This window comes from Vespa velutina, chromosome 22 (assembly GCF_912470025.1).
Source record: "Vespa velutina chromosome 22, iVesVel2.1, whole genome shotgun sequence".
Taxonomy (NCBI): Eukaryota; Metazoa; Arthropoda; class Insecta; order Hymenoptera; family Vespidae; genus Vespa; species Vespa velutina.
This window is the reverse complement of record NC_062209.1, coordinates 3,821,337-3,835,705: the sequence shown is the minus strand read 5'-3', so window position 1 is coordinate 3,835,705 and position 14,369 is coordinate 3,821,337. Positions and strand designations below refer to the sequence as shown.

The following is a 14,369-nucleotide window of genomic DNA, read 5'->3' as shown; positions in this document are numbered from 1 at the left end:
GTTTTCTGAACTTTCGACGGAGTGGCCGATTAAATTATTAATTTGGCAACCGTTGTGCTTTTCCGAAAGAACGAGAGAAAGATAGAGAGAAGGATGGATGGATGGATGGATGGACGGGAGGGAGGAAGGAAGAGTTCATTAGAATCTTCCACGATAAAGGAAAAGCGATTTAACGGATTGTAACGGTAGGCGGTAGGTAATTAAATCGCGATTAGATTGGAAGATTTTGAAATCGCGACTTCGCTACTTCCGGGGTCCTTGCCAATCACGTGACTACTCCGCGTTATCGATTGACAGTATCTCGCAAAGGGGGAGAGAGAGAAGGGTGAAAACGGTACGGACAGAGAGCTTTACGATGCACACGAATTACACTTCACAGATTATACTCGTATATGTAGATATACGATGTCGTTCAGGCCCGATTCGTTCGATCGTAAAACCGCGAAATGTGCGCTTTACGATGATTTCTATTGGAGATAATTACGATCGGTATTCCGTCATTAATTGCATTAGGGTATCATTCGAGCATCATCGTATTCATCGATCGCGTAGATATATTCGAAATCATATGCAAACGCAAAGCCGATTTGAGGAAAAAGAAAGGAAAAGAATATGTGCCTAGGCCGTTCGAAGAGAAATGCGTTAATCCTTCTAATCTTCTGCATTTAAATCCTTTTATATATTTATAATATATAATTAATAATATCGCGGCTATCGCGAAATTTCATTACAGTTTGCCATTTTGTCATAGGGATCATCATCCTGTATAAATATACAGTTTTACGTAACACACCTATCGATATGTCTATAGCGTCTAAGTCATCCTACTTGGATCCGATTATTTTTTTACGTTAAAAACTCTCTTCGATTGACTTGTATTTATACTTTTATACTTCCCTGCGTTCTTCCGAACGTGATAATGAAAAAGAATTTGATCGATTCGATATCGAACGTATCCTTTATTTATCTTTTACGTTCCAAGCACCGTACGAATTCCTTCTCGATATCGAATCTCTAGAATACTTTTCTCAACATTCCTCGTTCCTTTAGTCGACTTTGCTCGTCCATGTAGAATCGGACTATTCTCCGTGACAAAACTTTCGGTACGTCTCCTAAACGTCTTCTATATCGTTCGTATAAACTTAGGTACTCGTTTCTTCGTACCTAACTGTAAAAACACATACGTACCTATATATACATATGTATTTTTATATTCTTATTGTACGACGAATACTTGGGTCTCTTCCTCCTTCTCCTCTGTAGATGTATAGATATATATATATATATATATATATCGATGACTCCTTAGTCTTAAATGTCCCCTCACGTCCTATTCGTATCGATAACTGCGCCGTTTATACAATTCCATGACGTCGAATTTGACGTTGCGATAAAACAAACCACCATTCTTCCATTAATTTCAATTGAAAAAAGTCCCTCTGGTCTCCGTCTTTGGCTGCACCGACTCTCTTTTCTCAGGGGACAGAGAAAAGGAAGAAAGAGAAAAGGGATAAAAAAAAAAAAAAAAAAAAGAGGAAAAAAAAATAGAGAGAAAAGGGCAAAATAAGGTACTTTCCACTTGGTATTTCCATTATTTCGAGTATTACCACGACGAGCGACGAACGAGCTTCTCCTTTCTCTTTAGATTTTCAATGCACCCGCGAAACAGCGCTCTGGAACGAGTTATCGAGGCGAGCTTGGAAGAAGGGAGATAGAACGTACGCTTTTTAGTGACTCTTAGAAATAAACGACCCGATGCGATGCGCTATTTAATCGTCAACGTTCCATCATCGAGCTAACTCACACTAGCTTGCTATTTCGTGTTGGCGCTTCATAGATTTTACTTTCGTCCTTTGGTTTTTCTTCTTCATTTTTTCTCGTCGTTGTTAACAGCCATATATTAACATATGTTAAGCGAAATAAATTTATCTCCAGCTCTTCCCTGGGAGAGTAAATTTTTTACTTTCAAACAATCAGATTGTATATTCGCACGCGATCGCGTTAATAACGACCTAATCAGCAATCATCTTGATTCTTAAATTACAACCGGTCTCTTTTCGCAATACGATGTCACTCAATCGATTCGATTTGATTAAATCGTATATATGTATATGCATATGTACGCGACGGTATAGCATTAATGCATGTCATAGCCTTACGTACGAGGCACGTAAATCAAGCTGGTCTTCCCAAGTTTTCAATTACGTGTCCACATCATATCGAGACTACACGTTGTATATGTATATATCTATTATACGTACTAACGATTTTTCCTTGTTTCACGTAGGTCGAGTACAGACCCTGTGTCATTCCGGGAAGTGCCTGGGAACTTCTACGAGAGTTCCTTCAAGGATTTCTTGGTTCCGCTGTATCGAATCAAGCTCCTCAATACTTGCAAGTATATATCACGCATTCTTTTCTCTTTGTACTAATCAAAAATATTATATAAATCGATAGATATGAAATCTGTTCTCTTGCAGAATCGAATGAATGAGATTTATCAACCGATGGATACGATACAACAATACTTGGAACATTTTGGACAATATAGAAAGGCAACTGGAGTGATTTAAGTTATTTTAATCGGAGATCGATGAACAATCAGAAGATATGACGATTCAACGATTCTCTTTTCTAAGAATTCTTTCATTATAGACACGTATTATTCTTCCAATATCAATTTAATTTAATTATAATCCGAACATTATTTATCGCGCGCGCGCGCGCACACACACACACACACACACACATATGAATGATAAAAGAATATATTGTATATATATGTACGAGTCCTATGTAAGTATAAACGATAGATTTATTCAATATTATCCTTTTATCCCTATATTATCGATGCTATTATCGGCAAAGCCAATAGTAAAACATCGATATCTACGGTTGATAATTCCGAACGCTGCCTTATCGTTGTAATAAGTTGTTTCGATATTTGAAAAGAAAAGAAGAAGAATTTGTAGCTATTTCATATTTCATATGGCAATTTCCATTTGCCAAAGTTAAAAATTTCATTAGCTCGTCAAGTTTTGTATAATAAGTAAACTACTTTGATCGATAAAATTTCCTAGTAAAAATATTCAAGTCATGCTACATCCGATTTGAATGAAAATGATATTAATTTTCATTAAAAATCGGAAATTTCCACGAAAAGAATGTTGCATTGAATAATCAGCCGCAATATTCCAGATATTTGTAGATATTTCAAATCACTTATTAGCTTTTCTTTCCATTTCATTTTCCATTTAATTGACAAATTTAAATTAATAAATGTAAAAAGTAAAAATGAAATGATACATGAAAAATATTAAAATGCAATTCATTCGTTACTGTTATAATAACAAAATAATAATTATTATTCTTTCAAGTTTTTCTTTATCCATAAAGAAAAATGAATTGCAAATACTTTTAATAGCGAAGCAGTATTTTTTTTCAACTCGAAACTAGGTTAAGTTCAAGTAAATGCTCAATAATAAAGACTGATAACTTTCGTACGAAAACAAGATGATATATATATATATAAAAACAATATGTAATTGAAAATTACATTAGTCGGTTTTTGAAAAGGAAAAAAGGAAGAACATTAATTGTTCCATAATTACTCGTGATTGAAAAAGAAAAGATACAACCTGTCAACCTTGAATATTTATCGAATTCAAATTTATGCGATTTCGCTTCATTTACACAAGTCAAGACATTTGCCGGAATCAAAGGTCTTTCCTACGAACATTCGTATAAATTAAAAAGAAATTCTATCTTCGGTAAGACATACAAATGCAATGTTTTCTAAGGAAAAATAAAAATTAATTTATCAATCAACTTTATAATTTGTACTCTTCGAAATAAGTATTTTGAATTTCAGAGAATAACACTAATTAATAATAAATATATTTATATAATATATAAATTAATAATAATATACGCAAATAATATACCCCTAAACAATTATCTTCGTTCTAATGACCAATACAAATATCTCCTAAGAAAAACATTTTTTAAAAGGAATTTCAAAGAGGTTACGTGATATGATTATTAAAAAGTGTACTAGAAGTCAGCATATTAATACTGGTCGAACAGCGCCACGGTATTAAATGCGTGACGAATGAAACGCTCGCCAGTCGAATCTGATCATTCGAAGGAATTGTTTATGTTGTAATTGACAAAACGTGTAATTTTATCGAATTCGAGTAATGGAGGTATTTTATATTTTCTAAGATTTTCCAAATATCACTGTGAAAATTTATTTCTAAATTCGTCCTTTTCAGCTCGAAATTGTAAACGCCAAATCATCAAAATCTATTGCTACCGTAAATGTAAGTAAAATAATCAAATTGAAGATTTTTATAAACAAAATGATTCAGCAAATTAGCCTTTTTTCAAACTGAATAATTATAATCCAATGGAGAGAATTTTTTCAATTTATTATTACACTATTACATACATACATATATATATATATATGTATCTGTTATGTTAATTTTTTATAATAATAATAACAACGATAAGTATTATGCGTGCGTGCGTCAATAGTAAATAGTAATAACAATAAGCAAAAATATTATTGGATATATTGCTACACAATGTCTTGTGAATATAAAAGAGATTGAGGGAATAATACGCATTGTATTTATAGGTAAATCCAAACACTACTATAGGTGCCATTAAACAACAATTATATGAACTAAAAAAGGCACCTTATGTACAAAGACAAAGTTTAAGATTAGAGGCAAAAGGAAAAGCTCTAACAGATTCAGAAACTGTAAAATCTTTATCTTTGCGGCTTGATGCTAAATTATACTATAAAGATTTGGGTCCACAAATTGGATGGAAAACTGTATTCTTAGTGGAATATGCGGGGCCCCTAATAGTATATCTTTGGTTGTATCAACGTCCTTGGTTATTCTATGGTGATGTTGAAAATACAAAAATACATTCTGTGGTCAAGTAAGTATTACACATGGTATAAGTAGTAGACTTTGTAAAAGTTTTATAGGTTATAAATATATATATATATATATATATATATATATATATATATATATATGCATACGTTATGATATTACGGTGTAATATCATATACTAACGAAATATTAGAAAGAGTATCTTATTTTAGCATTGCTGCTGTCTGTTGGACGATACACTATGCCAAGCGTTTATTAGAAACATTATTTGTACATCGTTTTAGTCATGCTACTATGCCTTTACGTAACCTCTTCAAAAATTGCTCATATTATTGGTTATTTGCAATGTATGTGGCATATCATATCAATCATCCATTGTATACACCACCAAATCAGCTATATTTTTATACGGGATTAGTCATGTTTGCTTTTTGTGAACTGGGTAATCTTTTCATTCACAAAGCATTAAGAAACCTCAGGCCAGCAGGGACTACAGTTAGAAAGATTCCTGTGGCTACAGGAAATCCATGGACAGTACTGTTTAATTTTGTCTCCTGTCCAAATTATACATATGAAATTGGGAGTTGGATTGGTTTTACCATTATGACTTCATGTCTTCCAGGTACTGTAGTAATATTATTGAAGTTTTTTAATACAATTATACATAAATATGTTAAATCCAATAAGTTATTGTATTTTGATATTAACATATAGCTGGACTATTTACCTTGGCTGGTGCTTACCAAATGACCATGTGGGCATTAGGAAAACATAGAGCATACAAGAAAGAATTCTCTCAATATCCCAAAGACCGTAAAGCTATTTTCCCATTTATACTTTAATATATTTGAAAAGGCAAAAAACATTCCAAATACTTTGGATAAAGTACTTTTAATGAATTTGCCAGTAACGTAGGTAACAATGTATAAATGTATTTCTTTTGTCTTTGGTATCTATTATTTTTTCAATAAACACTTCTTGCTTTATAATAATAAATATTCATTTGCCTCGGAATACATACCAATTTGCATATAACAAAAGATATAAAACTATCTAATGCCTAGACTAACTCAAATAAAATGATCTTTATTCAGATATATACTCTTTCGTATCATATAATATCCATAATTAATAACGCATTGGGAAATGTTTAAATTTACACGATTTAAATATTATTACTTAATATAAAAGGTTTCACTTTTCTACCTCTTGGCATGGAAATTTGTTTAAAAGCCTTTTTATGTCATCTTTTAATGCAACGATTAAACTTTGACAATCCTGCATTTCAACTTTATATTCAGCTTGCAACTGTTCGTATCCATGGCAAGCTTCTTCCAATTTTTTCCTAGCTTCCATCGGCTTGATATCTCCCTTCGTTAATCCTAATAAACTTTCCATATCTACTATATGCTTATATGCCAATTTTAATTCCTCTCTTAAAGCATTTAATTCTGTTATAAGAGTAACATTATCCAATATTGCTTTATCTAGATCTTTGTTTCCACCTGATGTGCGAAAGGCGTGCTTTTTGAGTGATGCTACTGTCCTCTCTAAATGATCTCTTTGTTTGATAAAATCGCATTCTGCCTCTAAATCGGCTTTACGACTGCGTAAAAATTCATCGTCCGAACTGTACTTGTGATATAAATTTGTTACCGCAACTTTCAATGCATGCGGTTCTTGTATGAGTCCGGCAGCGTCAAGTAAATCTACTTGTACATTTCTTAATAGACGTTGACACCTTTTATTCCGTTGTACTTCGATATAAATCTCGCGTCGTGCTGTTGCTAATTTTTCTTTTAATTCATGTAATTGCAATTCTAAACTAACATTTGTCTTATGAAGATTTACTAATTCTGTTTCCATATCATGTATTTTCTCCCTAAGATCTCTGATCTCCTGATCCCTAGGTTCAATCTGATTCTTTAACTCTTGAATTTTATAATTTAAAACGAACTTGAATTTCTCTAGTTCTTGATTAGTGCGTTTCAATTCATACATATGCTTCTCCTTTTCTTGAATTGTTACATCCCTTTCGTTAATTTCTTTCTTTAAATCCGACACGTCCTTTTCCAATTCCAATATAGTTTTCTGAAATTGACCATATTCACCTTGTACACGCTGAACCTGCCTTTTCAACTCTTCTATGTCCCTTTGACCGGCCATATATCTATTACGTAACACTCCAGCTTCACCTTTCAGCCTTAAATTCATTTGGCTCTCCTCATACAAAACATTTTCATAATTCGTACGTATATCAATTATTTCTCTATCGGCATCATCTTCTATTTGGGCCATTAATAATTCCTGTGTACGCGCTTGATGTTCCATTTCCTCTTGAGTTTCATCTAGTTGTACCTTTTTCTCATGAACGAGTCCTTCATATTTAACTATAGTTTGCTGGAGTAGATCCCCACTGTGTTTCTCCAAATCGAGCAAACGCTTTTCATAATGTTGGCGCATAATGTTATTTTTTTCCTCCAACGCCTGGTACTTGTCATATTCCACAATTAATTTGGCATCGTAACTAATCTCCATTTGTTCCATAGCTTCTTCATGAATACCTTTCATCTTTATTATTTCGACATTTATATCATTTAATTCATTTGTATGATCTTCTTGCGATTTATCCATCTTGTCTTTTAATTCTTGAATAGCTGCGCAATATCCTTGATGTACCTCACGCATTTTATCATTATGCTGACCTTCCATTTGTTTTATTCTGTATGCATGTTCAGTTTCCAATTCCCGCATTCTTATTGTCAAATCACCGATCATTTGTATTTTTTCTTCCAAATCCATTTTACCAATCAATACTTCATTGGTAAATATAAGGCCTTTATCCACTGTTATCACTTTTCCATCTGCATAATATAATTTCCAAATGCATAAACTACCATCTTTAGAAGTGGACACTAAATACTGTTCGTTATAAGAAAGAGCTATCTGGAATAAAATTAAAATGAATTAATAATAAATTTTATCTCAATTGATAGATAAGTAAAAAGTCAAAGATAATGTTTACCTTTGTAATATCGCTAGAATGAATATGAAAATCTATAAATTCAACGGATAATTGAAGAGGACATTTCAATGACAATATAATACCTCCCAAACAAGTCAGAAATAAGAATGTATCGTTCTTCCCCATTACCATATGATCTATGGCCTTATCCATTAAGGTAAACTCAGATACGACCTGCGTAAAAATTTAATAACAATGAATATATAACTTTTGAAAATTAAATTCTTACGGCCGTTAAGGCATTTTTTTAAACAAACATTATCATTACCGTATCATTTTTAATCTTACGTATTCGATTATCATTTGCGATACAATATAAGAAGGATTGATCGGCAGCAATTGCAATATCATACAAAATGATATTTTTTAATATGATCTCTGCAGTACGCTGTCCGGTATTTATATCCCATTCATAAATGGCACCCTCTTCGCCCATGCTTACTAACTTGGTATCTGTTTGAGACCATATTAAGCCTTTTACTCTTGCTATATGCCCTTTCAATAGGAAACGATTATAAAAGCCAATAGTTGTATAAACTTGTACGACATTTCCATTTACAGCGGCGAACAAATGTCCGCCGTGACAGAAAACTGCGGTTTTACAATTTCTTATTGAAAATTCATATATAGGGAGTAAATCGTCTATTAATATACTCATAAAACGAAGTTTGTCGACAAATCCAACAAGACAAAATAAACCCATTGGATGTAAAGCAATCGAACAGATATCTTCTTCGTATTGCTTAAGCATGATTAAGCTTACAGTTTCAAAATTCCATATTCGTATGCTTCTGTCAATTTCTCCGCAGGTCATAAAAATTGGCTTCCATGCGCACATAGACAAATCGCTAATAGGGCCATAATGCAATGATTGGCCCATTATGCTCATTTCTTTTGGTTCTGGGTCCATATTTAAATCTGGACCCCATAATGTTATATAAAATAATTGAGACCATCCTGTAGTTACCAATAGGCGATCAAAATTTATATTAATATTTATGGTATTAACTTTATACAAATCCGATGTATCAGTTTTAGCCACTTGTGAAGGAACCAAATAGACATTTCTTTTGACATAATTATGTGGGCCTTCTTTTTCAAAAACTACTATTGTTCCTGGACCTAAGGCGTATGCGAAGCCTTTTGGAAATGATATCAAAGAAAGAATATCATGTTCCCATCTACCATTATCTTCTAAAGCTAATGGAGAGGCAGCAGTGTGAACAATATATTCTTCATGAATTTTTAGATGCATAGACATAGTCTCGCTCATTTGATAAATATTCTTCAAATCACCATTTTCCATATACAATATTCTTCCATCTTTTGTACCTGCTAAAAGCCTATCCGAATTCAACCATGTCATAGAGCATATTAATATATTCTCAGCTTTAGAAAATCCATATGAACGCCATACTGTATCGGAAAGAGTTAAAAATTTGAATACGTGTGGGCCACCGATTGCCATTACCCCTATATCTGATGGATTGCAGGATATTATATTAACAATGGCAGATGCATCCTGTGGATTACCTACTTTTAAACTAGACTCTACTTTGCCTCTTTCCCAATTATAAAAAAGCATTGCTTGATCGGGTTCTCCTGTTACAGCTGCTAAATATTTATTATCAAAGGTAAAATCAATGCAATTAAATTTAATTGCATTGTGCGCCTCGTACGGTATACCTAAAGATTTTCTTCTTTTTAAGGAATGAAGGTCGTAAATAGATATAGTAGGTTTCTCACCAGTCTCACATAAAGCAGCATATTTCCTTAATTAAAATTATAGCCAATTCAATTGCCTAAAAACCATGATTTATATTAAACGTGCATTTTTCCAACTACTCACTTATTGGGCGCAACACAAATAATATTTATTTGAAGTTTGGCAGGTAAATGTATCAATTTTTGTTGTTGCTGTGAAATATTATGTATTGATAATGCATTTCCTACAGGATATAAAATCTCAGTGTCTGTAATGTAATGAGCATTTCCAATAACATCTGTTTTTAAGCCATATATAACTTTACACTGTAACGATACAGCCATTTCGCTCTCCAAATTTACAAACAAAATTTCAATCACTTGATCAATCGTCTGAATATTCGTCTGAACTTGAGTTTATTATTTACCTTATCCTAGCAACGTGGTATTTTTTCTTTTTCGTAATTTCATATGTGTGCGTGCGTGCGTGCGTGCGTGCGTGCGTGCGTGCGTGTGTGTGTGTATATACATACATACATACATACATATATATATATATATATATATATATATATATATATATACACACATACACACACACATATATATGACATTACGGATATTGCATAGCATTATCGATAATACCAGTCATATTGCACATTATTTTGCATTTTAATATTTATCCATTATATATAATAAACATTTTGCTAACATGTGTATTTAGCAATCATTAATTTGAAATGTATGTAGAAGAAGAAAATGGCTTCTTACATGCGATACTCGTGCACACGTGGTTATGGCAAATTGAGAATTGTATTTACGTTCGTGCCAGTGTATATTACTCGTGACAATCTTTTCGAATTTAATATGAATAAATTATCATTATAAATATAAATTTCTTTCGTTATTTTCACTTTTTATATAAATGATATCCACGTGAGTAACTTTGTAACTTTTCTCTTTAAAAGTATAACCTAAAAAATAATCAATTATATTGGAATATTCATTTTGAATAGAATGGCGACAGTAACGGAAGAAGAAGGGATTAATGAGAAACAGGACGATAATGTTAACGAAATTGCACCGGATATGGATCTTTGTAAAAAGTGTGGTAATCAGTGTAATCCGTACGCTAAACCAGCTTTACGTTGCAATGGTGATTGCGCTGGAAAAATTCATATCGAGTGCCTTCAAAGAGGAAGCGTTCCAGTATCTTTTGTCGGAGATGTCTTCTTTGAATTACATTGCACTGACTGCAGTCCGTTAGGCGAGGAAACAGTCATAAGAGATCGAATGCCATGGCTTAATGTAATTGTATTAACTTTGTACAACTTAAGAGAAAAATCCAGTGGAATAAGTAAAAGGGGATATTTCCATTGGAAGTCAGACATTAGTACTTTTGTAGATCGTAATTGGGATCATTTATTTAAGAAAACTGTGTAGGTAACTTAATTTACTTTTAATTCTAGCCAACCTATGATAATTAGTTTAACTGTCACATCTAATCTAACTTATTTACTTTATAAAATTTATTTATTTATCGTAGCTAATCTGATTTATTTAGCAAAAGAAAAAAGAATTGGATTGGTACAATTTCTGGAACACTGTCACATTATAGTGGGATCTTTTTTAAATCAGGAACAGTTGAATTAGGAGAATCTGGTTGGTGGAGACTAATAGATAATGATCCGCCAGAAGTTCTGATTGCTAAAAGTATTATTGATCATTGATAAATTATATATTAGATCTACCAAAAAGTTCTGCCTGTTTTTAAGTAAATTAATTGTCCGCCGAACAGATAGAACATTCTGATAGATGATTTTACATTTTACTTTTGTTAATATACATATTAAATTGTAATGTTTATAGTTTATTATATTGTATTTATTTTGTAACAGACGGAAAGATGATAATGGATCGTAAAAAACAAAATGGTAATCAACAAAAGTCATCGGTTAAATCATACATTAGTCCGACGCCGTCCGAATCAAGTATTTCAGTTGGAGAAGATAGCAATTACGGAACAGAAGCAGTAAAAAATCAAGGGCCATCAATGTATTCGCAAGCTTATGTACAACCAACGGAAACATTGTCTGACCTCTTATTGGAGGAAGATGAATTAAATGGTAAATAGGAATTTAAGAAAAATAAATAAAATGAAATTATATAACCTTTAAATATTTTAGATATGGATATGGAAGATGATTTAATCCTACGTGATCACCAGGACACTCTTTCTTTGTCAGAACTATTGGCAGATTGTCAATATCAAAATTCTAATTTTAATTTTCCTCGACTGTTTGATAATTTTACATCTGAATGGTCTAACAATACAGAGATAACAGAAGAGTCAATAAATGATATCACTGATAATAAAATTAAAAGAGAAGAAGATCAATATGCAGAAGAAAGTAACGATAGTATTGCTCAAGAGCAACCACCTCCAGCTTCTTTATTTCAAGCTACAAAACGAGATAAATGGCCTTGGCAAAGATCGATCGTTAACAGTAAGTGACAGATGATATTTAATTACTATATGAATAATTTTTGAGAATTTTATTAATATTTTCGTAACTTATTATTATTAATATGCTTCAAATAGCTAGAACATCCTTCAATATTGTTATTTTAGAAATTGTTTTACATTGCTCGATTAATATTATTCGTTAGATGAGAAGATACCTATTATGACGCATCAAGAAGAAGCATATCTCTTACAAAGGGTTAATAAACGCCATCTGTATTCTGCTTTTCCTTCTGCAAGACGATTATACAGAAAATTAGTTGTTAGAAAATTGAAAAGAGAATATGGTTTACCTTTGTTAGATATAGATCATTTTGGATCTAAAGAAGTATCTAAGAGACATTTCAAGGAATGCGATAGAGTCCTAGATAGATTTTTTGGAGATGACATAGGATATGTTTTTGAACAAAGATTACAAGGGTATAATGAAGCAACATCTGTCGTTAGTCCATATACAAATAGACTTTTAAAGCCATTTATAAGAAGAGATACCTCTAGTCGACCATTATGGTTAACTGTGATGGAAGAACTTTGTGCTAAAGTTAATAAAAATAATTCATCTTGGAAACCATTGACAAGAGCACCAATTGATTATTCTTATATTAGACCACAACATATTCCAGCGATCAACAGTCTCTGTAATCAATTCTTTTGGCCTGGTATTGACTGTAAGCATGTTTTTATATTTTTATATTATAAACTTTTCTTCTTTTATATATAAATGCGTTTCTTTTTTCTTTTTTTTCTTTTCTTTTTTGTTTCTTCTTTTCTTTTCTTTTCTTTTCTTTTCTTTTCTTTTGTTTGTTCCTTTTTTCTTTCTCATAAATCCTTTCCTCTTTTAGTGACAGAATGTTTACAATATCCTGACTTCAGCTGTGTTGTTCTATACAAAAAGTTAGTGATTGGATTTGCAATACTTGTACCTGATGTAAGTTATAACGAGGCTTATATATCTTTCTTTTTAACGCGACCCGAATGGCGAAAGTCAGGTATTGGTACATTTATGTTATATCATCTTATTCAAACTTGCATGGGAAAAGATGTAACATTACACGTATCTGCTACCAATCCTGCTTTGATCTTGTACCAAAAATTTGGTTTCAAAGTTGAAGAATTTATTCAAGATTTTTATGACAAATACATGCCACCGAATTCACGAGAATGTAGACATGCGCTATTTTTACGATTAAGTAGATAATCTAATTGTATTGATTTTATCTTTTATAGTAAATATTGAACGACTGTAACAAAAGAATCTGATCAAACCACGCTTCTTTTATATTACGAAACGAATAAAAAAAATTCTTTTTTCACTATACAAGTCAAGATTAATTTTTATTACCCTTTACAGGATATTATTTTTTGAACGGACACTATTGAAAACATTAACATTGAAGTTAAATTTAAGTGGTCCATTGATAAAAAATGCGATAAAAATTAACAATTACATGTACATTTTTACCAGGCTCATTTTTTATTGTTAATTAAAATGTCGACATAAGAGTAATATCAAGAATAAATGTTTAAAAATTATTATGGTATTATTGACGAAAAGAGAATTAAAAGAAGGATATTTAAAGGAGCTTATTTATAGGAAAGAAAAACTAGATAGAGACACACGCACGAGCATACTAATGTGTACGTGGCCAATTGTCGGAATTGGCCGCTAAAGGAAAGTAAAACCGCCGCCGCCTCCGCCGATCGATCATTACAGCGCCTGCTTCGTAAGACAGAACTTTGGGATTGGTGGGATTCTTTGAAGAAGAATCGAATGAAGGATGGATATTAGAAAGAAAAGAGAGAGACCGGGGTTCTAAACGGTACGATCGATACTACATGATAATATAACGACGTAATGAAATTTACGATTTTTTTCGAACTATCGTATTCGTATGTACGAACATGAAGAGAAATATATAATTTCAATTGTTCGAGTTCACTCGGTCTGAACAACAATTGTAATTTTTTACACGGGAAGAAAAAATTTTCAAAGAAATTCCAATGAATTCAATCGAAGCATTCTCTCTTATATTTCCAAATAAAGAGAATGTATTGTTCACGAAGGAATTGAAAAAGCCCGCTAAAAGGATAGTCGTCATTCGATCTATCGAGGTCGCGAGAAAGCGAATGACGTCATTGAGTAAGCGAGCGCCACGGAACTGGCGTCGAGCCATTCTCGAAAGTTCCGGAAACTCGTAGAAGCAAA

At 32.3% G+C, this 14,369-nt stretch overlaps 4 protein-coding genes and 1 long non-coding RNA gene across 13 annotated transcripts in view; 3 read left to right on the top strand and 2 right to left on the bottom strand.

Moving 5' to 3' along the window:
- LOC124956521 (mediator of RNA polymerase II transcription subunit 20) overlaps nucleotides 1-2,825 on the top strand; it is a 63,106-nt gene extending 60,281 nt beyond the window's left edge. For all 4 annotated transcript variants that reach the window (XM_047512462.1, XM_047512463.1, XM_047512464.1 and 1 more), the window contains 2 exons: nucleotides 2,288-2,398; nucleotides 2,481-2,825. In XM_047512462.1, coding sequence (XP_047368418.1) covers nucleotides 2,288-2,398; nucleotides 2,481-2,573 — 204 coding nt within the window. In that variant the 3' untranslated portion in view covers nucleotides 2,574-2,825. The remainder of the gene's footprint in view (nucleotides 1-2,287; nucleotides 2,399-2,480) is intronic.
- Nucleotides 2,826-4,063: 1,238 nt separating this feature from the next.
- Nucleotides 4,064-5,902, top strand: LOC124956519 (very-long-chain enoyl-CoA reductase). Its single transcript, XM_047512457.1, has 5 exons — nucleotides 4,064-4,205; nucleotides 4,275-4,322; nucleotides 4,643-4,953; nucleotides 5,123-5,532; nucleotides 5,625-5,902. The coding sequence occupies exons 1-5, from the start codon at nucleotides 4,200-4,202 to the stop codon at nucleotides 5,750-5,752; spliced, it is 903 nt and encodes a 300-aa protein (XP_047368413.1). The 5' UTR covers nucleotides 4,064-4,199; the 3' UTR covers nucleotides 5,753-5,902.
- On the bottom strand, nucleotides 5,889-10,143 carry LOC124956508 (cilia- and flagella-associated protein 57). 2 transcript variants are annotated; one of them, XM_047512422.1, is made up of 4 exons: nucleotides 9,785-10,143; nucleotides 8,204-9,707; nucleotides 7,936-8,109; nucleotides 5,889-7,856 (listed from the first exon to the last, which is right to left on the bottom strand). In XM_047512422.1, the coding sequence occupies exons 1-4, from the start codon at nucleotides 9,982-9,984 to the stop codon at nucleotides 6,105-6,107; spliced, it is 3,630 nt and encodes a 1,209-aa protein (XP_047368378.1). In that variant the 5' UTR covers nucleotides 9,985-10,143; the 3' UTR covers nucleotides 5,889-6,104. The 2 variants fall into 2 exon arrangements, with proteins under 2 accessions (XP_047368378.1, XP_047368379.1); XM_047512423.1 differs by lacking the exon at nucleotides 9,785-10,143 and having other exon boundaries at nucleotides 8,204-9,351; nucleotides 9,473-9,589.
- Nucleotides 6,052-13,479, top strand: LOC124956511 (cysteine-rich protein 2-binding protein). Of its 2 annotated transcripts, none has more exons than XM_047512434.1 (7): nucleotides 6,052-9,827; nucleotides 10,656-11,078; nucleotides 11,204-11,352; nucleotides 11,538-11,765; nucleotides 11,826-12,146; nucleotides 12,310-12,831; nucleotides 13,006-13,479. In XM_047512434.1, the coding sequence occupies exons 2-7, from the start codon at nucleotides 10,657-10,659 to the stop codon at nucleotides 13,359-13,361; spliced, it is 1,998 nt and encodes a 665-aa protein (XP_047368390.1). In that variant the 5' UTR covers nucleotides 6,052-9,827; nucleotide 10,656; the 3' UTR covers nucleotides 13,362-13,479. The 2 variants fall into 2 exon arrangements, with proteins under 2 accessions (XP_047368390.1, XP_047368389.1); XM_047512433.1 differs by lacking the exon at nucleotides 6,052-9,827 and adding an exon at nucleotides 10,238-10,575.
- LOC124956524 lies at nucleotides 10,218-14,068 on the bottom strand. Of its 4 annotated transcripts, none has more exons than XR_007103278.1 (3): nucleotides 13,506-13,781; nucleotides 12,457-13,046; nucleotides 10,218-12,396 (listed from the first exon to the last, which is right to left on the bottom strand). It is a non-coding gene; the product is annotated as an uncharacterized LOC124956524 (long non-coding RNA). The 4 variants fall into 4 exon arrangements; XR_007103279.1 differs by lacking the exon at nucleotides 13,506-13,781 and adding an exon at nucleotides 13,788-14,068 and having other exon boundaries at nucleotides 10,219-12,396; XR_007103276.1 differs by having other exon boundaries at nucleotides 10,219-12,396; nucleotides 13,612-13,781.
- Between the last annotated feature and the right edge of the window lie 301 nt (nucleotides 14,069-14,369).

Excerpts from the sequence above, each read along its gene's own strand:
- LOC124956508 (XM_047512422.1), bottom strand. The coding sequence starts at position 9,984 with ATGGCTGTATCGTTACAGTGTAAAGTTATATATGGCTTAAAAACAGAT. Across the intron at positions 9,708-9,784 it reads ATTTGTGTTGCGCCCAATAA|GAAATATGCTGCTTTATGTG; the intron begins GTGAGTAGTTGG and ends ATTTTAATTAAG. Across the intron at positions 7,857-7,935 it reads ATTCTAGCGATATTACAAAG|ATAGCTCTTTCTTATAACGA; the intron begins GTAAACATTATC and ends ATTTTATTCCAG.
- LOC124956511 (XM_047512433.1), top strand. Across the intron at positions 11,353-11,537 it reads AGAAGTTCTGATTGCTAAAA|ACGGAAAGATGATAATGGAT; the intron begins GTATTATTGATC and ends ATTTTGTAACAG. Across the intron at positions 11,766-11,825 it reads GGAGGAAGATGAATTAAATG|ATATGGATATGGAAGATGAT; the intron begins GTAAATAGGAAT and ends TAAATATTTTAG.
- LOC124956519 (XM_047512457.1), top strand. Across the intron at positions 4,323-4,642 it reads AATCTATTGCTACCGTAAAT|GTAAATCCAAACACTACTAT; the intron begins GTAAGTAAAATA and ends TTGTATTTATAG. Across the intron at positions 4,954-5,122 it reads AAAATACATTCTGTGGTCAA|CATTGCTGCTGTCTGTTGGA; the intron begins GTAAGTATTACA and ends ATCTTATTTTAG.